Raw genomic sequence first — 27,245 nt, 5'->3', positions numbered from 1 at the left:
TATGTTTTTCGAGCTGAATAAACATGTTACATTGAATAAAAACACGAAAAATATATCCAGTTTGGTAGGAAAGTAACTTATCTTGCCTTTGATAACATTTATTTGTTATATATTTGTTTTTTGACAACTTTTTCGAATCTATGTGTACAGTAATACGAACCCAAATCGATTTTACCCTTTTATAACAACAGTAAATAAGTAAATTCTTTTTATATTAATATAAAAAAATATGCGGTCTCGTTTATGAACATAATAAACGCTTTAAAATAAGTGAAACCACTAAGAACTTAGCCAGTTAGGTAGAAAACGGACACTTAGAAAATCGATTTTATTTAAAAAAAAAAAAAAAAACATCAAACAAGTAAAAAAAATTTTTTTTTAATATTATGGGGGGGGGGGCTATAGTCTATTTTAAAAAAACAATTTCTCCTTCAAGAACGATCATAAAATGTGTTTTCAATCGATATTAATTCAATAAGGGACCAGTTTTCCTACCTAGCGAAAGGGGACGAGTTTTCCCGAGACGAGTTTTCCGGAGACGAGGTTTCCCGAGACGAGTTTTCCCGGGACGAGTTTTCCGGGCACCTATATGAATATATATATATATATATATATATATATATATATATATATATACATATATATATATATACATATATATATATATATATATATATATATATATATATATATATATATATATATATATGGTGCCCGGAAAACTCGTCCCGGGAAAACTCGTCTCCGGAAAACTCGTCTCCGGAAAACTCGTCTCCGGAAAACTCGTCTCCGGAAAACTCGTCCCCTTTCGCTAGGTAGGAAAACTGGTCCCTTATTGAATAAATATCGATTAAAAACACATTTTATGATCGTTCTTGAAGGAGAAATTGTTTTTTTTAAAATAGACTATAGCCCCCCCCCCATAATATTAAAAAAAAATTTTTTTTACTTGTTTGATGTTTTTTTTTTTTTAAATAAAATCGATTTTCTAAGTGTCCGTTTTCCTTTTCTACCTAACTGGCTAAGTTCTTAGTGGTTTCACTTATTTTAAAGCGTTTATTATGTTCATAAACGAGACCGCATATTTTTTTATATTAATATAAAAAGAATTTACTTATTTACTGTTGTTATAAAGGGGTAAAATCGATTTGGGTTTGTATTACTGTACACATAGATTCGAAAAAATTGTCAAAAAACAAATATATAACAAATAAATGTTATCAAAGGCAAGATAAGTTACTTTCCTACCAAACTGGATATATTTTTCGTGTTTTTATTCAATGTAACATGTTTATTCAGCTCGAAAAACATACAGTGTTTACCGATGTATTGGACAATTCAAAATAGCGGCCGACTCTCTCTTAAACACAGTAAGTTCGGGAATAGGTGTTATAAATAATAAACTAGACAAAATACTATTAAAAAAACACCGAATATATGTCAACCTATGTCACGGTAATATATATTGAGCGAATTTCTAACAGTATTTTGTCTAGTTTATTATTTTTCGAATCTATGTGTACAGTAATACAAACCAAAATTTTAATATTTTTTTAAATATAATTTAGAGAGGGGGGGGGGTTATATCTCCCTCGGAAAAACAACCAACAAAAAATGAAATTAAAAAGATTCTTGATAAACGATAGCGGAGTTTTCAATAAAATTGATTAATAAATTTATTTAGTGATTACTTTTTCTCTTAATGATTGATTTTAGAATTTTGAAGTAAAAATTAAAAAAATTAAAAATGAGTTAACGAGAGATTGTTAGCACATGGCATCTCTCGCGCCAAAAAAATATTTCGCTTTTGATTTATTAGTTAATTTTTGCAAAATTTGAGAGGACGACAATAAATGTTGATAATTGATAGAATTATAATTTTAAATAACGCATGAGTGCATTGCATTTGGTATGAGAGAAAACGAAAACATAACAACAAAAAACTATCATAATTAAAAAACCAAAACAAAATGCTCCCAGTTTTTAATTTTTTTGTTTTGTTTTTTTATTATTGTTTTTATGACTCCAAAAAACATCGTTAAGATAAGAACCAAAAATTTTTTTAATTAACTTTGTATGAACATAATAAACGCTTTAAAATAAGTGAAACCACTAAGAACTTAGCCAGTTAGGTAGAAAAAAAAAAAAAAAAAATTAAACAAATAAAAATATTTTTTTAAAATATTATGGGGGGGGGGCTATAGTCTATTTTAAAAAGCAATATCTCCTTCAAGAACGATCATAAAATGCGTTTTCAATCGATATTTATTCAATACGGGACCAGTTTTCCTACCTAGCGAAAGGGGACGAGTTTTCCCGAGACGAGTTTTCCGGAGACAAGTTTTCCCGAGACGAGTTTTCCCGAGACGAGTTTTCCCGGGACGAGTTTTCCTAAATTCATATATATATATATATATAAATTTGAACTTTGAAAAGATAATAATAACAGATTGAATATTTAAAATATATTTATTTATTTAGATATTTGGGGGAAAGGTGGTTAGCCCAAACCTGTCTTTAAATTTCTTTTCTTCCAATATTTATTTAATTTTTACCAAATTTTCTTATTGTACCAAAATTAAATAATTTCCCTAAATTTATTTTAAATAGGTCAATGTGACATATTTTCTTAGAATCGCGTGATTTTTTTAATACCTAATTTCTGATTTAGGTAAAAATCAGTAATTCTTTTTTGGTGCGTCAGCATTCCAAAAAGCATGCCATGCGCCAAATTTCATTCCATCGTAAAAGCAAATTTCTACAGAAAAAAACTTACTTTTACATTTTTATCTAACAAATAAACATAAAATTATGAATTTAGGAAAACTTGTCCCCAGAAAACTTGATTCCCTGACAAGACTAAAAGAATCATTGAAAGATAATGAAAAACTCACCAATATTGTTAAAATAGAAAGTATCAATTTAAAATCTATAAATATCTTTAAAATTCAAAATGGCTTAATTGAAGAAGATAAAATTGCATCAGAGTTGTTAAACAGACTTAATATTCGAAATTTTATTCCAGTCAAAACTACGGCAGATGAAAGCTGCGATTTCCAGATGTTTATTTGGTACCTCAAAATATCCCTCTATATACTAAACAGAAATCGAATTTAGGAAAACTCGTCTCCGGAAAACTCGTCTCCGGAAAACTCGTCTTCTTTCGCTAGGTAGGAAAACTGGTCCCGTATTGAATAAATATCGATTGAAAACACATTTTATGATCGTTCTTGAAGAAGATATTGTTTTTTAAAATAAACTATAACCCCCCCCTAATATTTTTTAAAAAATGTTTTTACTTGTTTAATGTTTTTTTGTTTTTTTTTTAAATAAAATCGATTTTCTAAGTGTCCGTTTTCTACCTAACTGGCTAAGTTCTTAGTGGTTTAACTTATTTTAAAGCGTTTATTATGTTCATACAAAGTTAATTACAATTTTTTTTTGTTCTTATTTTAACGATATTTTTTTGGGGTCATAAAAACAATAAAAAAAACAAAACCAAAAAATTTTCTCTAGTTTATTATTTATAACACCTTTTCCTGAACTTACCGTGTTAAAGAGAGAGTCAGCCGCCATTTTGAATTTTCCAATACATCGGTAAACACTGTATGCTTTTTGAGCTGAATAAACATGTTAAATTGAATGAAAACAGGAAAATTATATCCAGTTTGGTAGAAAAGTAATTTATCTTGCCTTTGATAACATTTATTTGTTATATATTTGTTTTTTGACAACTTTTTCGAATCGATGTGTACAGTAATACAAACCCGAAAATTGATTAATAAATATATTTAGTGATTACTTTTTCTCTTAATGATTGATTTTAGAATTTTGAAGTAAAAATTAAAAAAAATTAAAAATTAGTTAACGAGAGATTGTTAGCACATGGCATCCCTCGCGCCAAAAAAATATTTCGTTTTTAATTTATTAGTTAATTTGTTAATTTTTGCAAAATTTGACAGGACGACAATAAATGTTGATAATTGATAAAATTATAATTTTAAATAACGCATGAGTGCATTTTGTATGAGAGAAAACAAAAACATAACAACAAAAAAACTATCATAATTAAAAAACAAAAACAAAAAGCAACGAAAAATCGAATCGCTGCCTATTTTTAAATTTTTTGGTTTTGTTTTTAATTATTGTTTTTATGACTCCAAAAAACATCGTTAAAATAAGAACAAAAAAAAAATTGTAATTAACTTTGTATGAACATAATAAACGCTTTAATATAAGTGAAACCACTAAGAACTTAGCCAGTTAGGTAGAAAACGGACACTTAGAAAATCGATTTTATTTAAAAAAAAAAAAAAAAAAAAACATTAAACAAGTAAAAATATTTTTTTTAAATATTAGGGGGGGGGCTATAGTCTATTTTAAAAAATAATATCTCCTTCAAGAATGATCATAAAATGTGTTTTCAATCGATATTTATTCAATAAGGGACCAGTTTTCCTATCTAGCAAAAGGGGACGAGTTTTCCGGAGACGAGTTTTCCGGAGACGAGTTTTCCCGGAACGAGTTTTCCGGGCACCGCCCTGAAAACTAGTCCCGGGAGAACTCAACCCCTTTCGCTAGGTAGGAAAACTGGTCCCTTATTGAATAAATATCGATTGAAACACATTTTATGATTGTTCTTGAAGGAGATATTGTTTTTTAAAATAAACTATAGCCCCCCCCCCCCATCTAATATTTTAAAAAAATATTTTTACTTGTTTAATGGGGTTTTTTTTTGTTTTTTTTTAAATAAAATCAATTTTCTAAGTGTCCGTTTTCTACATAACTGGCTAAGTTCTTAGTGGTTTCACTTATTTTAAAGCGTTTATTATGTTCATACAAAGTTAATTACAATTTTTTTTTTGTTCTTATTTTAACGATGTTTTTTGGAGTCATAAAAACAATAATAAAAACAAAACCAAAAAAATTAAAAAACAGGGAGCGATTCGATTTTTCGTTACTTTTTTGTTTTGGTTTTTTAATTATGATAGTTTTTTTTGTTGTTATGTTTTTGTTTTCTCTCATACCAAATGCACTCATGCGTTATTTAAAATTATGATTTTATCAATTATCAACATTTATTGTCGTCCTGTCAAATTTTGTAAAAATTAACTAATAAATTAAAGCAAAATATTTTTTTGGCGCGAGAGATGCCATGTGCTAACAGTCTCTCATTAACTCATTTTTAATTTTTTTAATTTTTACTTCAAAATTCTAAAATCAATCATTAAGAGAAAAAGTAATCACTAAATAAATTTATTAATCAATTTTATTGAAAACTCCGCTATCGTTTATCAAGAATCTTTTTAATTTCATTTTTTGTTGGTTGTTTTTCGGAGGGAGATATAGTTTTTACCTCCCCCCCCCTCTCTCTCTCTCTAAATTATATTTTTAAAAATATTAAAATTAATTATTTTCTTTTTAAAATCAAATCTCCCTCAATAATTTCTTTAATTTTCTATTTTTTAGTGATTATCAAGACCCCTAAGATGTGATATACCGGACATTATTTCTCATTCTCACATAACACTCGACATGTTTTTTGTTTGTTTTCTGTGGGTTTTTTTCTTTGCTGAATAAAGGATTCCAAATAAATTAAGCAACAAACAACATAGTCGGCGAGGTATAAAAATCGATTTTACCCTTTTATAAACAACAGTAAATAAGTAAATTCTTTTTATATTAATATAAAAAAAATATGCAGTCTCATTTATGAACATAATAAACGCTTTTAAAATAAGTGAAACCACTAAGAACTTAGCCAGTTAGATAGAAAATGGACACTTAGAAAATCGATTGTATTTAAAAAAAAAAACATTAAACAAGTAAAAATATTTTTTAAAAATATTATGGGGGGGGGAGGTTATAGTCTATTTTTAAAAACAATATCTCCTTCAAGAACAATCATAAAATGTGTTTTCAATCGATATTTATTCAATAAGGGACCAGTTTTCCTACCTAGCGAAAGGGGACGAGTTTTCCGGGGTCAAGTTTTCCGGAGACGAGTTTTCCGGGGTCAAGTTTTCCGGAGACGAGTTTTCCGGAGACAAGTTTTCCCGGGACGAGTTTTCCTAAATTCTGTTAAAATAGATGCTGATATTCCAGCTATAATACTTTACTAGCAATACACATGAAAAAATTGAAATGGCTTAACATATTTCAATATTGGTATATATAGAAAGAACTTGATAAGCTAAGAAAGAATCTTTTTAAATTTTTTAAATCCAATTAAAATCAAGGAAATTATGACTATTTTTATGCCTTGCGTGTTTGGATATTTTCCCCTCTTTAAGACCGTATGCGTTTCGTCACATTTTTTACACTACTTTTTCAGTAAAAATGTCATATCTTTGTTAAAACACAAGATTAAGCAATGAAATTTGCCATATAAGTGTATTTTTGTGCTAGGAATTAGAATATGTTACTGAAAATCTCCAAAAATTAATGATTTCCAAATAATCTGCAGTAAATGCACATAAATATGCTGCGATTGCTTAAAAATGCCATGTATTCATTAAAAGAAAAGAAGTTAGAGAACTCAAAGTTTAGTTGTAATGCATTTTATGTGCCAAAAACTGAAATCGAAATCTAGGATTCGTTAAAAATGAATACATTGCAATATTTCTTTGGTATTATTGTAGATTAATACCTTCTGTTACTCCTCCCCATCTGACCACCTCTCCAAAATATGTGATTCTACCTTTATAGACATTTGCATGTGAACAACTTGAAAAACTTTAATAAAAGATAACAAAAATTATTTTAGAATTTAATGTAAAATGATTTCCCATTTTGAATCATTTGAGTGTTTTAGGGCAGTTATCCCCGCCCCCTTTTTCCTATGATAGATAAATCCTGGGTGTTTTTATGTTTGTTTGTTTGTTTTCTAAAAGGCGATTATGCATGGTTTAAGAGGGTCTTTGTGCAATTATGAGGTGGGGAGGTTGCCACTCTGACTTTGGGTTAATGATAGGGCTAAGGAAAATTATGTGTGAACATCCTGAAGACTTGATAGAAACAAAACAAAAACAATTTTAGAATTTAGAGTGGGGGTTGGTTTCACACAAATGTAAAATAATTCACCATTTCAAGACAATCCTAGCGTTTTAGGACAGTTGACCAATTTATTTTTTTTATGGGAGATTAATCATGTGCACTTTCTTTAAACGTTTTTTATGCTTTTTTTTTACACTTATATGAACTCACAGAAGAAGTTTGTTTAGTGGGGAGCTATGCCACTTGTACTTAGCGTTATTGCTAAGGCTAAAGGTTTTAGGAGGAGGCTTACCACTCGTACCTAGGATTAGACAGAATTAAGCGTTTTTTTTAAGAGGGTGTTTGATACCCATTGTGAAACTTTACAAGAATTATGACAAACAGACAAAAATAAATGTTATTTAAAAAAGTGACGTCCCTCTAACAGAAAACATGATGCTTGCTTATCAAGTATTTAAATTCTATTTAAATATAAAAAAGAAACAAGTTTCTGCTAAAGCTGACAAATTGTTAAAAATTTTAAATTAATGTTATTTTGATTTTTAATTATATTTCATGTCTTTTCCTACCGTTTTTATTTTTTAACTGAGCACCTCCTACAAATATTCAAATATTGATTATTTTTTTTATATTATTTTTAATAATCAGGTAGATTAGTTTCCATTCGATAATAATTCACTGAAAACATTTTTTAAGAGACGAAAATTAGAAGTGTGTGTACCGTTCGTACACGTGAACCAAAACAATGATAGTTCACATTTTCACTTGTTAAAATATTTTAAAATTTACTACTACCCAATTTTTAAAAATATTTGTATAGTTGATAACAAAATAGCTCTAACTAAACATGTAAGAATTTTTATTTATAACCAGATTTTCAATTTAAAAAAAAATTGATTTGAAATAAAAATAAACAACAAAAACAAAAGGTCTGTTTACGCCATGTTATCGCTGCTGCTCTGCTATTATCACTACTACTACAGAAGTCTTGATTCAAATTCATAACAATTTTTTCGGATATTATGTTTTTAAATTGTTACGTACCACTAGAGAAAACACTGTTCAATCATCTTTTTAACGAATAAACATAGTAAAAAGATTGTTTTATTTAAAAGTGAGTGTCCGAAGAAAATTTTTTTCAAAATTTTCAATACTCATCATTTTGAAATCTTTTTTTAACACAACAAAAAAACGAGTCGTCAAATAAATTTCGGACACTCGAAATTATTAAAAATGACATCTCTTTTGGCTAATTTCCAAATTTCATTAAAAATTCTTCACAGAAACACGGTACAAATGTTTAGAAATCAGGAGGGGGGGTTGTTACAAAATCTTACCGAAAATGCCGTTTTATGATGTTAACATTTTTATCACCTTATTTGCTTAAAACTCTAAAAATATATTATGTATGTTATTATTTACAAATTAATTTGAAAGTATATTCATTTCCGAACAAAACGGTGGTATTTTGAAGACTTAAAGTGCTTTGGTTTTTAAAATATGACTATTTTAGCAGAAAACCCTTGAAATCTGTGATTATCCAAAGCGTTTTAATGGCCATGTGTATTGCTAACTTTACACGGACGACCAAATTAAGGATCTTTGCTCCTGTATGGATGACAAGTCTATAATTGGGATTGATAGAACATTCAACTTAGGTCCTTATTTTCTGACATTGATGAGATTTAAAAATACAAAAATACTTAAAAGAACAACCAAGAATAATCCAGTATTCATTGGCCCAATACTCTTACATAGGAAGTCAACTTATGAAGTCTACCACACATTTTTTAGCAATATAGCATCTAAGATGGCAAAAAAAAAAAATTTTTTTTTAAATCTTGCTGATCAAATTTAGATTGGATCAGATCAAGAGAAAGCCATCATGAAAGCATTGGATGCAGTATTTGAGAATGCAATATGTTTATGTGCTAGACATTTGAAGGAAAACTTGGTCAGATTTGTAAATGATGCCAAATGCATACAAACAATCAATAAAAAATATATTTTGTGGAAAATATGGCCTGTTAGAAGCAAAAAATGAATCAGTTTAATTTTGCATTAAATGCAATTAATGAAATTGATTTGGATCTACGAAATGATTCATACATGCAAGCTATGATTGAAAAAAATTTACAACTATGTATGCAGACCAAGATGAGAGAATAAAAATTTTAAAACATGGACAAATAATAACACTGAATCCATGAATCATGTCATCAAAAATTTTCCAGGATGGAAAATTGTTTTCCCTGAACAACTTATTGAAAATCTGAGAGACCTGATTAGAATTCAGTACATTGATGTGAAAAAGGCCAATATACAATACAGGAAATTTTTACATAGAAAAATTTATTCCAATAAACGAATGGAATCCTTTTTCAGAAAAACGAAAATAAAAGTATATATGAAAAGCTTCTATTTGGAAAACTTGGAAAATTAATATTGAGTGATGGGAAGTTTGAAATTGGTGAAGCATTAAAACATTTAGCATGTAAACCTGGTTAAAAAAAAAACGGGTAAAGTCAACCAAGACTATAGAAATAAAGAATTTGTCTTTGTGTTTTGCATATAATTAAAAATCAGGTGAATTTTATATAAAATACAAGTCCAACTTATTTTTGTACAACATTTTAATATGAAATTAATTTATTTCATCAAAATTTAATTTCGATAATAAAAATCCTTTATAAACAAAAACTGTAAACCCAGAAGTAGAATGAGTGAAAAAAAATCAACTGCAAAAACTGATAAAAGATATTTTGACTTCTGTGAAGTTGATAGGAATTGAAATATTTTATCCATTAATAATTTTAAGTTCTGAAGATCTCAAATTCAAAGTAACACTTATATGACAATTGATTACCTATTAGAATTTAAAGTTATTTTTTTCATTAGCAATACTGATTTTTCTAGTACTATCATGAAGAAAGCACTTGGTAAATATGAAAATATATTTCTTCTGTATTACATTGAATATATTTTCCAGTGACTAATGTGCTAAGACAATCAGCTATGTTTTGAGTTCGAACTTGAATGAAACAAACTACTTTATAAAAACCATAGTTATGCTATTGTAGATTCAATGATGTACATGGAAAACAAGTATTATGAAAGTACTATGCATACCAAAAAAGAATTACACACTTCTTGATGGACTTCTGCTACTTTGCTTATGCTCTTTCAATAAAAAAGTAAAATAATCAAAGTAGATTTTCATGTGTAATTTTATATTTATTCACTAAATAAATGTGTAGTGACACGCTACATACAACCAGAACAAACTGTTTCTATAAAAAAAATAATTATAACAACTTCAATCTTTCCTGCGGTGCCTCTATTTAAAAAATCATGAGTTTCCAACCTTGTGTTGAACATATAAAATTCATATAATATCCAGTCTTTCAGAACAGTCTAACACTAGAAAATACTTTTGTTGAACACTTTGATTTAACATGTTGGACATCCTTTGAATCTATACGACTTTCACCTAACATGTTAGACAACACTTTTACATTTAATAAATGTTTATATTATAATAACTCAGCAATTCAATGTCTTCTGTTGACTACTGTCGTTTCCTGAATTCTTGAATTTATTTTTATGTTAGATGGTTTTATTAGCCCTTTCTGTGAATTTGCACAACCGTGTAACTTACTATTACAGGTCCCAAAAAGACACCTCTAAAAATTTTTTAAAAATAATAAACATGTTTTTTTTTTTCATATATATTTTTATGCTTATTCGCTAGGTAAACGTCTAAACATTCTTGTAAAAATAAACTTTATTCAATTTTGTTCTTTAAAAAAAATAATTCATCAGTACATCAAACACAATTTTATCAAACCAAAGTCAGTTTTGTGTAAGAAAAAAAAGCCTACTTCATCCCCGGTGCATAATTTTGATTTTTTAGAAATAGTAAACATGTTTTTTCATACATATTTTTATGCTTATTCGCTAGGAAAATGTTTAAACATTGTAAAAAATAAACTTTATTCTTTAGAAAAAATAACTCAGTGTTACACCACACAGAAATTTATCAAAAAAATTAGTTTTGTTTTACAATCGAAAACATTGGCTTCAACTCCGATATTGAATTTTAAAAATGATAAACGCGTTTTCTTATATATAATTTTATGTTTATTCGCTAGATAAAAATGTAAAAATAAGTTTTTTCTTTTCTGTAGAAAGTTGTTTTTATGATAGAATGACATTTGGCGAGTTGGTGTGCCAAAAAAGAATTACCATCCTAGCAGATTACTTAACAAAAATATTGTAAAAACTGAATTTAACTCGAAAATACTATGAAAAAAAAGAAGCTTTTTAAATTTAGTAATCAATTAAAAAAAGGGTGATTTTTAATTCGAAATAATAAAAATGATTTTTGTTTTAATTTAATTATTTTTATTGTGAAATAATTTATATCAGTTTGAAATAGATTAAACGTAAAAATAAAAATGTTAATGAATGTTTTGGTAGAATTCAGAATAAAGGCATTTGAGTGAGAAAAGCGAAAATAGGAATCAGGGCTACATCTACAGGAGAACCAAAAATATTAAGGGGCGTAGTCTCTTTTTTGAACTGGATAAACACTTCAAAATAAGTTGAACCATTAAAAACATACCCAGTTAGGTAGGAAACGAATACTTAGAAAAATCGATTTTATCCTTTCGTAAACTACAGTAAAGAAGTAAAAAAATTTTTTTTTAAATAATATGGGGAGGTGTAGTCTCTAAAAACAATATCTCCTTCAAGAACGGTCATAAAATGTATTTTCAAATTGAAAATACATTTTATATATTTATTCAATAAGGGATCAGTTTTTCTATCTAGCAAAAATGGACAAATTTTCTGTGGATAAGTTTTCCATAAACAAGTTTTTCTAAATTAAAACTTAGCCCCTATTTAAAAATGAGAAGAAAGGGAGCCTAGCCTTCACACCACCAGTGTAAATATCTACTTTAAAAATATTTCGGTACTTGTACAGTTTAGTCAAGACATTAAAAAATGAAAATATCGAAAAAAAGTTTAAATTGTACGTATCTGTTATAGAACAAAGTTCTCAAAAAAAAAATTTCATTAAGTAGTTTTTTTTTTACAGCGGAAAAACACGTTTTTATGAGAGTGTGTTGAAGGCGGCCATCTTGGATTAAAAAAAAAAAATTTTGTTTGAATTTTAGAAATGACAAAGGGAGATAACTCCAGTTAAAGCACTGACACCCCTTCCCATCTTTAATACTAGCTTTTCTTCCTAAAAATCGAACATTTTGCTCCGTATCATAACAAATTGTTTTTTTTTTTTTTCGCTGTAAAAAAAAAACTACTTGATGAAATTAAGTGAAATATTTTTCGGAGAACTTCGTTCCATAACGGATACATACAATTTAAACTTTTTTCAATATTTTCATTTTTTAATGTCTTGACTAAACTGTACAAGTACCAATATTTCTTTTTTAAATATTGTGTCTTTGGGAAGGGAGATTAGCCCTGCCTGTCTCAAATTGTTCTAATTTTATGCTATCAAAGTGCCATTTTGTTCCTATTCATCCACTTTTGCTATTTTTACTCTGCCACTTTTTCCAAGCACATCCTAGTTCAGTAGCTTCGTCTCAAAAACTGCGAGCTTGTAGAATTCTTTTCCTGCTGACTCTTCTCCTCTTACCTTGGTCTTTTTAAGGCAACAATTAATAAGCATCTTGTGTGTTTGCAATAATCACTTTTCCTCCATTTTATCTCCTGACATCAGGTGGCTTCATGTCTTGCATTTATTTTAAAGTAACCAAATTTTCCAGGTACACCTAAAATGGAATTTAGGAAAACTCATCCCCGGAAAACTCGTCCCCTTTTGCTAGGTAGGAAAACTGGTCCCTTAGTAAATAAAATCGATTGAAAACACATTTTATAACTGTTCTTGAAGAAGATATTATCTTTAAAAGAGGATGCACATCCCATGATATTTGTTTAAAATATTTTTACTTGTTTACTGTTGTTTTAAAAAAATTAAATTGATTTTTTTAAGTGTTCGTTTTCTACCTAGCTTTGAAAGTTTTTGGTGTTTCAATTTAATTTAAAGAGTTTATTTAGTCAAAAAAAAAAAAAAAAAAAAAAACAAGTATTACTTTTGAACAAAAAATGTCCGAGTCTTGATAATTGCTCGAAAATAGAAAATTAAAAAATACTGAGGTGGATATAGTTTTACTTTACTTTTTAACATTTCTTGTGTTATTGCAAAACAAATAAAAAAAAAAGAAAACACTTACATAATAATAATAAGAAAACAAATATTTAGAAAATTTGGTACTTCACAGAGAACGTGGACCCTGCGTAAACAGTGTTTTTTATTTAATGATTGCTCCCTTAAAGCGCATGCACAAAAGGTTTTCTTTGGTTTATTTAATCATGAAAACTTTTTGAAGGTACTATTTGTGGCCAAAAAGGTGGGGGGACAAAACATTATTTAAATATGTATGAAAAAATAATTTAACAAAAAAATAATTTTTAGTGGAGAAAATAAAAAAATTAAAAATAAATGAAATCAAAATAAAATAAAAACAACCACAAAATAAAAGTGTGAATCAAATTTACACAAAGAAAAAAAATTCAAAAAATTAAAATACATACATGCGCGATTAAAAGTAAAGTCTGAGATATATATGAGGAAAGTGAAAGAAAACGCTTTGAGGGGGCAATCATCAAATAAAAACACTGTTTTAACACTTTTTGTGTTCACGAAACAACAAAAGGCACTTGTGCAGTATGAGGATGGCGGCCATCTTTTCTTGGCGCATTTCACTAAACTGTCACCAAGTGGCGCTTCTTGGCCAAAAACATTTAAATTATTAATTTGTTGTTAACCCTTCAAAGTCGCTCTAATTTAAAAAAATGTTTCATTTAAATTATTTATTTGTTTGAAAAAAAAAAAGAAGCTATTTTACTTTACAAAAATCCAATGTTGTTTTTATTACAAAATTGTTTTATTAAAATTACATTTTCTTGCGCAGACTTTTAAATGAATGTTTTTACAATTATATATTGATACATTTTTATACAATAAATGTATTGGTTTTCAAATATTTTTCTGTTCAGGAAAAAATCTTGTTTGTTACTTATTTGCCAGGTTATTTTGACCAAGAAGAAATTGGAGTTATCACCCTCTAACAATATCCGCAGTCTGCATACTGCACAAGTGCGCCCGAAATAACTTTTAACTGATACCCTCCCCATGTTAAGAATTGCTTTCGAAATAATAATGTTATTATTTCAGTGCGGTACCGTGTTTTCTTTTTTTTTGTTTTGTAATAACATAAGAATTGTTTAAACTAAATTAATTCTTCTAAATAAAATAATTGCTTTCTTTGATAATACGTAAGTGTTTTCTTTCTTTTTTTTTTTTTTGTTTCGTAATAACACAAAAAGTGTTAAAACTAAAGTATATTTTAAATAAATATATGGTTTCGTTTTTCATGCCCTGACTCCATGATCAAGTTTATTTTTTTAAAACGAGTTAAAAATAATTTTTAAAAATATTAGGGGGGGGCATAGTCGCCTTTAAAAGGTGCCCGGAAAACTCGTTCCGGGAAAACTCGTCTCCGGAAAACTCGTCTCCGGAAAACTGGTCCCCTTTCGCTAGATAGGAAAACTGGTCCCTTATTGAATAAATATCGATTGAAAACACATTTTATGATCATTCTTGAAGGAGATATTATTTTTTAAAATAGACTATAGCCCCCCCCCTAATATTTTAAAAAAATATTTTTACTTGTTTAATGTTTTTTTTTTTTTTTTTTTTAAATAAAATCGATTTTCTAAGTGTCCGTTTTCTACCTAACTGGCTAAGTTCTTAGTGGTTTCACTTATATTAAAGCGTTTATTATGTTCATACAAAGTTAATTACAATTTTTTTTTTGTTCTTATTTTAACGATGTTTTTTGGAGTCATAAAAACAATAATTAAAAACAAAACAAAAAAATTTTAAAATAGGCAGCGATTCGATTTTTCGTTGCTTTTTGTTTTTGTTTTTTAATTATGATAGTTTTTTTGTTGTTATGTTTTTGTTTTCTCTCATACAAAATGCACTCATGCGTTATTTAAAATTATAATTTTATCAATTATCAACATTTATTGTCGTCCTGTCAAATTTTGCAAAAATTAACAAATTAACTAATAAATTAAAAACGAAATATTTTTTTGGCGCGAGGGATGCCATTTGCTAACAATCTCTCGTTAACTAATTTTTAATTTTTTTTAATTTTTACTTCAAAATTCTAAAATCAATCATTAAGAGAAAAAGTAATCACTAAATAAATTTATTAATCAATTTTCGGGTTTGTATTACTGTACACATAGATTCGAAAAAGTTGTCAAAAAACAAATATATAACAAATAAATGTTATCAAAGGCAAGATAAATTACTTTTCTACCAAACTGGATATAATTTTCCTGTTTTCATTCAATTTAACATGTTTATTCAGCTCAAAAAGCATACAGTGTTTACCGATGGAAAATTCAAAATGGCGGCCGACTCTCTCTTTAACACGGTAAGTTCGGGAAAAGGTGTTATAAATAATAAACTAAAGAAAATGTTATTAAAAAACCACCGAATATATGTAAAGTTATGTCACGGTAACATATATTGAGCAAATTTCTAACAGTATTTTGTCTAGTTTATTATTTATTACACCTTTTTCCGAACTTACCGTGTTAAAGAGAAAGTCGGCCGCCATTTTGAATTTTCCAATACATCGGTAAACACTGTATGCTTTTCGAGCTGAATAAACATGTTAAATTGAATAAAAACACGAAAATTATATCCAGTTTGGTAGAAAAGTAACTTATCTTGCCTTTGATAACATTTATTTGTTATATATTTGTTTTTGACAACTTTTTCGAATCTATGTGTACAGTAATACAAACCCATAAATTCTTTTTATATTAATATAAAAAAAAGCGGTCTCGTTTATGAACATACTAACCGCTTTAAAATAAGTGAAACCACTAAGAACTTAACCAGTTAGGTAGAAAACGAACACTTAGAAAATCGATTTTATTTAAAAAAAAAAAAACATTAAACAAGTAAAAAAAATTTTTTTTAAATATTATGGGGGTTATAGTCTATTTTAAAAAAAACAATATCTCCTTCAAGAACGATCATAAAATGTGTTTTCAATCGACATTTATTCAATAAGGGACCAGTTTTCCTACCTAGCGAAAGGAGACGAGTTTTCCGGAGACAAGTTTTCCGGAGACGAGTTTTCCCGGGACGAGTTTTCCTAAATTCCCTTTAAAAACAATATCTCCTTCTAGAACGGTCATAAAATGTGTTTTCAATCGATATTTATTCAATAAGGGACCAGTTTTCCTACCTAGCAAAAAGGGAAAGTTTTCCAGGCACCCCTAAAATGACATACCAAAATCAAACCCAACTTTTAGAGTTTAAAAAGATGTTCTTCCTACCAGAAAAATTACTTATCCATTAATTTTTTAAATAAATTTATTCTTTATATGTTTTTATGAAAAACTAAGACTGAAAATAATTATAACTCTCTTTAAATAGGTCAGTGCGACATATTTAAATCAGACTACTTCAAATTTTTTTAAGAAAAAAGTCTAAGTATGAAAATTGAGCAATTAGGAATAATTATCGATTCAAAATATATTTTAGGCCGTAGCTGCAGTGATGTAGTTTTAAATAGGGCTAAGTTGCTTCCCATAATATTTCAAAACAGAAAACTTGAGAAGTGGTACAATGGGGAAAGAGGTGGCTTGTTACTTTTAATGCATCTAAACCCAAGCTTTTATCTTTACATCATCAACGCTCTGATCCCCATCTGGCATCAATTGAAATGAATGGGGAGGCCTCATGTTTTGACAAGCTTCTGGGCTTGACCTTTACTCCTGATCTTAAATGGAACACATACATTAAATCTGTTGCCAAGGCCGCTGGAAAAATGACGGCATCCTTCTATCGATCCAGTAGATATCTCACTGCTAATGCAATTCTCTATCTATATAAGAGCCAGGTACGTCCAAGGATGGAGTACTGTTGCCGCATCTGGGCAGGAGCTGCTAGAAAGGACTTATCCTGCCTTGTTAAAGTTCAAAGTAGATTTCGTAGCCTCATAGGGGATGTCCTTTTCTCTTCCCTGCAACCTCTCTCTCACAGAGGAGATGTTGTGAGTTTGTCTCTGCTTTATCGTTATTTTCATGGAAAGTGCTCAACTGAGCTCCAATCTATGGTCCCCCCTCACCAAACTTTCACAAGAAACACCCGTCTAGCAGAAAACACTATCAATAATTCCCCCCACTCTTTATCTGTGCCTAAACCTAAACATAGATTCCATGAACAAAGCTTCTTTTTTAGAACTGCACGCCTGTGGAATTGTCTTCCGTTTTCCTGCTTTCCAATTGACTACAATATGGTTGTCTTCAAGTTTTTGATGAGCCATTCCATATAAGTTAACAAATTTACTGAATTTCCATTACTAACGATTACTATATTGTCCAATTTCTATTCTTTAACCCTTATCCTTGAGTGGTCTCTTGGTCTTGATAATTGGTGATGCCTATGTAAAAAAAAAAAACTTTTTAAAATATTTACTTTTTTTAAAGCAAATAAATTTTTTCCAAATGTTCATCCTAAAAACATGGTTATTTGGGGTTTTTTTTTTCAATTATTATATTAATAAGATAGTCAAGTAAACATTAATAAGATAGTCAAGCTATTTTAATATTTTGTTAATAGTTGAACAAAGTTTTCTAGAAACCGCTTGAGACAATGCACAAAGCTACTTGATGAAAAGAGTTAACAAGAACAAAAGATGATTATTGCAATGACAGGAGATTCCTATTGAAAAGACCGATAATTCTTTTTTGGGATGCCATGACGATACTAGGTAAAAAAACAGGTCCATTATTGAATAAATCTTGATTGAAAATAATTTATTATTATTATAGGCAAACATTATTATTTTTATTTATTGCAGTTTTTTTAATTGATGTATTTTTTATTTTGCTTGTTTTTAATAACAGATTTTCTCGTTCATGTATTCATTAAAATCTGGCAAGTTGATTTTAAATATAGCTTAAATAGATTTGAAAATTCTAATCATTTTCAGTTAGTGAGAGGGGAACCTATCACCATACTTTCTCTAAGCATATCAGTTGGACATATTAAGTACATTACTTAACACTATCTTCTTTTTTTCATGAAGAGTAAACAATGCATTATGGATGCGTTATCAGCAGCTGCCATTACTCTCACTTCTCCTTATTTGTCTCTCAGTCCTCTTTTTTAATGAGTGATTTTTCTGACAAAGGTAGAAGAAAAAACTGTATTCTAGGTTGGAAGTATGAACAGTTGCCAAAGACGTCAGAAATTTTGTTTCTATGTCTATCCTTGTGGCCATGTCCTTAGTAAGGGTGCTGGAAGTAAACGTTTTATCTGGGCTGACATTATCCACCTGATAGTCAGGGGCCCGAACCTTGGTTTAACAACTAAGGAGGCTGTCCTATCAGCAGATGCAAAGTACTGAGGCTGTTGTATTATCATTTGGTGAATGGATTCTGGACCATGCAGTAGCTTCTGCTGGGGTCTCTCGATGCCATATTAGTGGGTAATTGTTACGGCTTTACCTTATCATGTGCTACAAAAAGAATATTTCTTTGTTTCTTTTTCTCTCTTACTTTCCCTCTCTGTCCTGCTCTCAGCAAGTCTGTCAACCTATTCCACAAATCCCAAAAAAATCATCATGAAAAGTTTCCTGAAAAAACATGCGATTAAACCCAGATCTTCAACTTCTAACGTAGACCCCCACTACCATGTCTCCTTCTCCAACATCAGGGGGTCTACATTCCAACCTTCCAGATGTTGAAACCCAATTACAGGAGACTAAGCCAAACCTATTATTCCTAAGCGAAACTGGCATTGGACTGACTAGGCATTAATAATTGATTTGACATGCACAAACCCAAAACAAAAAAGTTGGTGCTCATTTTACATTAAATTGTGTTCATTACACGTTGACCTCCCTCCCACCGAAAAAAAAAAAATTGTGGCCATAAACCACCGGGCAATGCCGGTTAACAGATCCTGTTAGTATATTTATAAAAGCATTTCTTTAATTTTTAATACTTCTGGTGTTATTATGAAACAACACAAAAAGAAAAGAAAACACTTCTTGTATTATCAAATAATAAAACATTTCATTTCAAAAAATTAATTTACTTTTAACACTTTCTGTGTTCATGAAACAACAAAAGGCACTTCTTCAGTATGCGGACAGTGCCCATCTTTTCTTGGTGCGTTTCACTAAATTAGTAATACACACGGATGATAAAATGCTTTGGGTAATCACAGATTTCAAGGTAGTTCTACTAAAATAGCCATATTTTTAAACCAAAGCACTTCAAGTCTTCAAAATACTACTGTTTTGTTTGGAAATGAATACACTTTCAAATGAATTAATAAATATGAATGTACATTATATATTTTAAAAATTTTAAGCAAATAAACTGATAAAAATGTGAACGTCATAAAATGGTGTTTTCAGTAAGGTTTTGTAATGACCCTCCCTGATTTCTAAAGGCCCGTACCATGATTGTATGAAGAATTTTGTCATGAAATTTGAGAAACAATCAGAAGAGGTGTTAATCTTAATACTGTCAAGTGTCCAAAATATTTTTGACCATTTCTTTTTTTTGTTGTGTTAAAAATAAGACTTTAATATGACGAGTATCGAACATTTTTTTTTTAAATTTCTTCGGACACCCAGTAGTAAGTAAATCATTGTTTTTACTATCTTTATCAATTAAAAGTATTATTGTATGTTGAGTAACACTTTGGTAATTGATAATAATTTAAAAGGACCCGAAAAAAAAAAGTTTCTATTTCTCAAGTTTGGACAAATGAAGGTAGTATTAGTAGCAGCAGCAGCTGTAGTATTAGCAATAGCACAGTGTAAACAACACACGTTCTTTAATTTTTATTCAAAAACGAATTAAGAAAAAAAATGAAAATATGAATATAAATGTTACATGTTTAATTAGAGCTATTTTGTTATAAGAATAACATTAGCTTAGAACTATTTGGTTTTCAAAATATATAATAACAATCTCAACCAATTCAGCATTATGAATCTGTTGCAATTTCTTACATTTTTGGTCAAATTTAAAAACATGGTTAAAAAAAACAAAATAAACTTTTGTAGATATATAGTTTGCATGCACTTTTATTCATTGCATTAGTTTTGAACAGCAAATTAAAACAATGTTTTACTGCGAACAGCCACAAATGTTTTTTCAAAATCAAAATAAGTATCAAAATCTCATTTATATTACTGTACACACAGATTCGAAAAAGTTGTCAAAAAACAAATATATAACAAATAAATGTTATCAAAGGCAAGATAAGTTACTTTTCTACTTAGCTGGATATGTTTTAGTGTTTTTATTTAATGTAACATGTTTATTCAGCTCGAAAAACATACAGTGTTTACCGATGTATTGGAAAATTAAAAATGGTGCCCAACTCTCTCTTTGACATGGTAAGTTTGAGAAAAGGAGTTAAAAGGAGTTAAAAATAAAAAATTATACAAAATACTGTTAAAAACCCACCGAATATATGTCAGTCTATGTCACAGTAACATATATTGAGCGAGTTTCTAACAGTATTTTGTCTAGTTCGAGTGGCAAGCCCCCCCCCACAACAAAATACCTCTGTAAGCCACATACAAGCGTCTAAAACAAACAAAAAATAGATCCTTCCTTAATGAAAAATGCACATGATTTATCTCCCATAAAACAATTGAAACTAGCAATATCACGTCTCTGAGAGACATGTTGCAGTGAAGATAAAGAGTGGAGCAAGTCAAATTACAGATACATTTCTCTAATTTATCAAGAACCTTCAAATGGGACACAGACCCATCAGCCCAAATATGACAACAGTAGATTTGTAATGATAGAGAATAGCCTTAGGTAGGAGAAAATGTTTAGTGTGATAGGGAAAACCGACTTCATGAGAATTAGAAAGAGCAATGGATCTAATGTTTGAACTCCAAGAAAGATTTGATGAAAAAGAGAGACCAAGAAGTTTCAGAGTTTATTTTTTCTCGTCTATGAGAATCTCAGGAAGAAAAAGGACACGCCTCTGATTGAAGGACAATAGCTGAGTCTTAACAGGATTAAACAAAACAAACCATTTCTTATGCCAATTACTTTGTGACTGCTCAAAATTTGAAAAGAAATTTAAAGTCTCTAAACTATTGAATAAAAAGTCATTTAAACTGTTTTTTAAATTTCTTAGAAAATCCTCATGTAATAAAAAACCAAAACAAAGAAGTGAAATTAAATAAAATCTTGGAAAATGTCGAATTTATCTAAGTAACAAATGAAATTGATTTTTCTAATTTTTTATTCAAAGAACACGGTTATTGTATTAATTATTAAAAGAAAAGGTAAATTATGAGTTCACAGGATTAAACGGTTTCTGAAGATAATGACATTAAATATGTTTCATAGTTTAAATCAATTTAGTATTACGCAATAATAGCAGAAAAGACATTTTAATAGTTTTTCATTATGAGCAATAGAAAAAAAAGACAATGTGGTGACATCCCATAAGACTCCATTTTGTAAAAATAACACATTTCAAGCATATTTTACATACATTGTATCCAACAAAATGATTTCTAATTTAATAGTATTCATAAAAAATAAATAAAATAAAGCCATTTTTATTGCATACATACAATTTTTATTGTATTATGTACCTTATCATTAACTAGTGATGGGATGATTACAATATTTCCCCCCTCCCCCCCCCGATTCAGACATCAACTACTACTACTACTACTACTACTACTATTATTATTATTATTATTATTATCATCACCATCATCATCAGTAGTAGTAGTAGTAGTTTTTTTTATGACCATAGTAAATTCCATTAATATATTAATTTTTTAATTCGCTTTTTATCACTAGTAAATTAAAATGAAATTGAAATCTTCAACCAGAATAATATGTGTTATGAACAAAGTTGTTTGTTTTATTGTTAACCTATATTTTTTTAACTGGAAGCTTGTATTTAAAAAAAATGTTGGTTTTGCTTCCGGCCTGTCTACCTCCTACACCCACATGTATTTTGTAATATATTTGTGTTTTTATTTTGTCTTTTGTTTTGTTTTTTATTTTTATTTTTACTTTTTTTACTGTCATTTTTTATTGATATATAAATCTAGAGGTTTTTATTAGGTAATTTTTAAATCCTACAGTTTTGTGATTTTTTTATTATTTTTTATTTTATTTTTGTTATCAAATCTTTTATTATTAATGGCTTTATTATCTTATATATGCTATGTATATTTTTATTGATGTTATTATTATTGTTTGTACTTTTTTCCTTTTTCTTTCTCTTTTTTCTTGCTCTTCCCATCTATTACTTCCTTTCTTTTTCCTCTTTGTTTCTTTTCTCTATTTCGACACTTTATTCTCCTTTTTTCCTTCATCTTCTTCACATATATTACATGTCATTATCTTTTTTATTCTGAATGTCATGTGATGTGATCTCCTGATAAATTTTTTGTGTTTGTAAACTCCTGTAAAATTTTCATTACAGATTAAACTTTTTTACAAGCAATATCTCCTGAAGAAGTCTTGCTGACTGAAACATGTTCATGAATGTGTAGCAATATATTGTTTATGTGAAACAAATAAAAAGTATATTTTGCCTTACTTTGGTATTGAGCACTCTTGCATTAACCTTGTTAAAATTTCATTGGTTGCTTTACCTCTGAAAAATATTAACTTGGGACGTGTGTGTGTGTGCGCGCGCTCAAGATAAGAAATGTAGTATGAATAATTTAAATTATCAATCCTCAACAAAAAATTCAGAAATATTCAAAGTGTTGTTTGGTTTCCCCTGTTCAAAAATGTCCTTCAGATAATCAACTTGGTAATAATAATAATTTACGGATTTCAATTAATTGTAATCCGTAAATTTTTACCAATATATCTTTCACTGTAAATGGAGCATCACGGTAAACACAGAATGAAGGCTGATATGAATCACAGATATGTGGCCATACAGTCTTTTATAATTTTTATAACCTCTTAGATTGTTAGTGACATTTTTTTGTGTAGGTTTTCAAATATTTTTGCTATTTATTTGCTAGAAATTGTTTTTCTATCTCAACGTGGAATTTTAGTGTTTGTTTTGATATACTGTACAGTGATTTTTTCCTCCTACTTTGTCCACTTTTTCATTTTCATAACTGCCATTCAACATCCAACAGAAGATGATTGTTTTTGTGCCGCTGAGGTTTCCGATTTTGTTGCACATTTGAATACCTTCTTAGGAAAATAACTTTAAATCTTGATTATAGTAGTATGATATGCTTAGAAAATGTGAAGAATTAATTTTCTCATAATTTCTTTTTTGTTCTAGGTCGTTACTGCATGAATTTGGTGGATACAGATCGATTGACTTATGCCGAGGAAAAAGGTTACAATGTTATTTTGTGTTCACTTCAGCCATTAACTTGTACCCCCAAGAACAACCTGCTTATTGGGATTATAAACCACGCAAAAAATGGTATCAGTTGACATATTCAGCCACCTTTGTGTCATTATACTCAAGTGCCCTTTGGCCTTAATAGAAGTGACTCAATCTTACACCAAAAAATTGTTGCACCAAAAGAAAACATTCTTTTATAATTGTAATGCAATTCCAACTGTGATACAAAATTTCAAGACATTTTTTAATCTGTTTTGAAAAATTTTGAATCAATTTCAGACCAAAAATAAAAAATAAATTATTATTTATTTTTTCAAAATTGAAAAATACTTTAATCAGTTGAATTTAATGAGTTTTATTTATTAGCAGCAGAGATATCTGGTGTTGCCTTGTAATAAAAATCTTTAAATTAAATTAGCAGATCTATGTACCTCCTCTCTCTCTCTCTCTCTCTCTCTCTCTCTCTCTCTCTCTCTCTCTCTCTCTCTCTCACACACACACACACACAAATGGTTCAAGAAAGAGAAAAAAGGTAATTATTTGACTTAGTTTCAGTGTTGTTTTCAAAACAACAATCATTAAGAATGAAAGAAAGTAATTTATTTTTATGTGCTAATTTGATTCCTGATAACTGAAAGTAAATGAATATTACAGCATTTTCTTTTACCATCACCAGGTCAGGGTCACAGGATTGTAAGAGTATCCTATGTAGTTTCTGGTTTTTAGGTGGACACACACTCATACAAAATTAAGACTTTCTGACCGACCGCTTCTCTGAAAAAAGCCTTTTGTAGACATACAGAAAAAGCGAACACACATACAAACACATACATTTTCGCTTTTATATTTATAGAAATGTATGTTTGTATGTGTGTTCACTTTTTCTGTATGTCTACAAAAGGCTTTTTTCAGAGAAGCGGTCGGTCGGTTCACAACTTTTTAAAACTTTTTATATCATATATAAATCGTAATATCTCACAGTTAACAACGAAGCTCGCCTGTCTATTTAATTTGCTCGATTTCGGGAAGATAAATATTCAACATTTGTCGCTCGCCGCATGTAGGTTAGTCTTTTTCCTATAACATCTTGGGAAAATAAAAATCCTGCATTCAAACTTGACCTCATTAAAACAGGCACCTGCCAAATCCAAGTAATTAAATGAATTCAAACGTGTTTCCGTTAGCATCTCGCGGTGGCCCAATGGTTAATGTCGCACTTTTTTTTTTTTCACACTTTAATTTACAACTTTGCCTCAACGGTTCGGGTTCGATCCTCATACTTACTTTTTTTTTTTTTTTTTTTTTTTTACCTTCCACCCCCACCCCCGGAGTTTCCTCACACACCTCCAAACACCCGGGCAACGCCGGGTGCCCCTCGCTAGTTATATAATAAAAGACAGATTTTATGCAGTCATTAATTCCAGAAATGTGAGAGCTCTGTTTTTTAGCAGAATTTCACTTGAATTTGCTTTTTTTTTGTTTCAAATAAGTTTGATTTCTGTCTTGACTCGATTGTATTTCTTCTTTTCCTTTTGTTTCATTTTACTTCAGTTGAAATTCTCAGAACAAGGGTTCCCCTTCCTAGTGCTAACATTTGATATCTGTATCTCACATATTAAATTAGTAAAAAAAGTTAAGAACATAATTTTCATCTCCCTAGTTGACAATGTAAGTATGTCTTTCGTTTTGGTCTCTTGGTTTTACTGGATTCCAGGATAAAAATTCATCTAGTCTGATGAAGTATCCAGCTTTGTGCTCTTACTTCAAATAACATCATTTGGAGAAGGTGCACTATTCCTCGTAAGAGCCATATGAAGAGATCTTATTTAGGCCACAAATACGTGAATATGATTTTGATGATTCAATCATGGTTCACTTGCAGTGAAAAGTATCTTCGTGGCAAGTTGTCACTTAAGATTCATTGTGTCTAGTAGGCATTCAAGTTCTCTCTCATCTGAAAGCAGTGTATTTGTGTCTCATCAAATGAAGGAAAATGAACTGAGCCACCAAATGGTTTCAGTTAATAACCAAGAATCGTTTTCATTTTTAGTTTTCGATTTTATTGACTTTTATTTCTCACTCTCATCAACCTTTTATCTTTTTAGAAAGTGTGGTCTCTGGTAGAGTGATGAAATTCTTTAAAATTCATTTATACCTAATTTAGACGAAGCCTTTAAAAATGTCCGAAGTTTGTTTCTGTTCTTTTTTCACACTTTTTGCTTACCTCTTGTCAGATTTACCATTGCTGAAGGAAAAGCCACTTTTTCTTTTTTAAATAAGTTCTACTTTCATCTTTACTCAATTGTATTTCTACTTCTTTCCTTTTTTTCTTTTTCCCTTCCATTTCCATTTCTCTGGCACGTCTTACTTACTGTACCCTCTCTGAAAATATTAATTTTGTCATGCTTCAAATGCTTCAGAATAAAAAGGGTATGCAAAAGACTTTTGATTCCATAAAATAACAATTGAGGTTTTTCTCTTGGCAATGGCTATGTTTTTTTTATCCTGTTTTTTTCTCACACCAAATATATTTATTTTAAACTTTTATTACACACACACACACAAAAAAATGAAGTTCATTTTACACAGAAAGCTAATTTTAACAGAATTTAACAGAAAAAATAAAGTTAAAACAATAGTCGATTTGAAAAAAAATTCCCTAATTCATCCTTCACTTATCTAAGAAATGAAATTCTACTTTTTTTTAGTCGATTATGTGTGAACAGTCTGATAAAATTTGAAGAAAAAGAAATAGTTATATTAAAGTTGGAAACCAGTTTTGCATATGAATTTAACAGAAAATGATACCTCATTTCCAAGCTGTTCTAGCATTTTAGGATAGTCTAGTGGAATTGAATAAGAAGATTAGAAAAATTGATTTCGTGGATAAAGGAAGTGACACAAACAGCTGCAACTCTCTCTTTCACAGAATGAAGGAAGGAAAGAGAAAGAAAAGATCTTCGTTGATAGAAGGCTCAATAATATACGTATGGCATTAATTTGCATAAGAGGACAGAAATTTATGAAAAGGACGTTGGAAGCACGACGGCAGTTAGTTTTTTGACAGCGGAGAGAGAGAACAGATGTTGGAAATTACAGTTGAATTTAATTGTGAGAAAGCAGGAGTTTGAACCAATATTTTTCTTCATTCAATTTCCTTTTCCTTTTTTTTGTTCATCCAAACAGATCATTATTTTGTTTTTGTCATGTGTGCTTTGACAATTTTTTTAAGACGTTAATTTGCTACTAAGAGTCAAGATTAATAATAATAGTTAAGAGAGGGCTTTTAAGGGAATAGGGTCTTGCCATACATTTTAGGGTTAGTGCTAGATGCTAGGATTAAAGAAGGGTTTTAAGACAGGGGTTGCTACTTAAATTTAGAGTTAGAAAAGTTTTTTTTTAAGACTTAGTCATATGATAGGCTAAGTAATTTTTATTTTTACAAACTTTTCAACATTTTTTGCATTAAAAAAAGTCGTGTTCTAGAAAAATGGTATCTAAGCAACAATAAACGCTCAAAAATAAACAAAGTAGTTCTTAGCAATTTATTCTTAGCAATTTATTCTTAGCAATTTATTCTTAGCAATTTATTCTTAGCAATTTATTCTTAGCAATTTATTTATTGTGGACTATTATCCTCATCTTTTTAGTTGTTGTTTCACGCCGTTTTGGCCAATTATTCTTCTGGCCTTCGTCAGGTGGTAACCGCGACAGGATAAGAACTCTGAATCTCTTA

At 29.2% G+C, this 27,245-nt stretch overlaps 1 protein-coding gene across 1 annotated transcript in view; it reads left to right on the top strand.

Annotated features, from left to right (window-relative positions):
* Positions 1 to 23,847, top strand: part of LOC145268185 (glutathione S-transferase C-terminal domain-containing protein-like) — a 67,205-nt gene extending 43,358 nt beyond the window's left edge. The window contains exon 15 of the mRNA XM_080123416.1: positions 23,441 to 23,847. Within this exon, the coding sequence (XP_079979542.1) occupies positions 23,441 to 23,598 (158 nt within the window). The 3' untranslated portion in view covers positions 23,599 to 23,847. The remainder of the gene's footprint in view (positions 1 to 23,440) is intronic.
* The last annotated feature ends 3,398 nt before the right edge of the window (positions 23,848 to 27,245 follow it).

Source organism: Euprymna scolopes, chromosome 43, assembly GCF_053919585.1.
Source record: "Euprymna scolopes isolate OS-2025 chromosome 43, ASM5391958v1, whole genome shotgun sequence".
Classification (NCBI taxonomy): domain Eukaryota; kingdom Metazoa; phylum Mollusca; class Cephalopoda; order Sepiida; family Sepiolidae; genus Euprymna; species Euprymna scolopes.
Note: the sequence above shows the minus strand (reverse complement) of the source record. Positions and strands in the feature narration are given on the sequence as shown.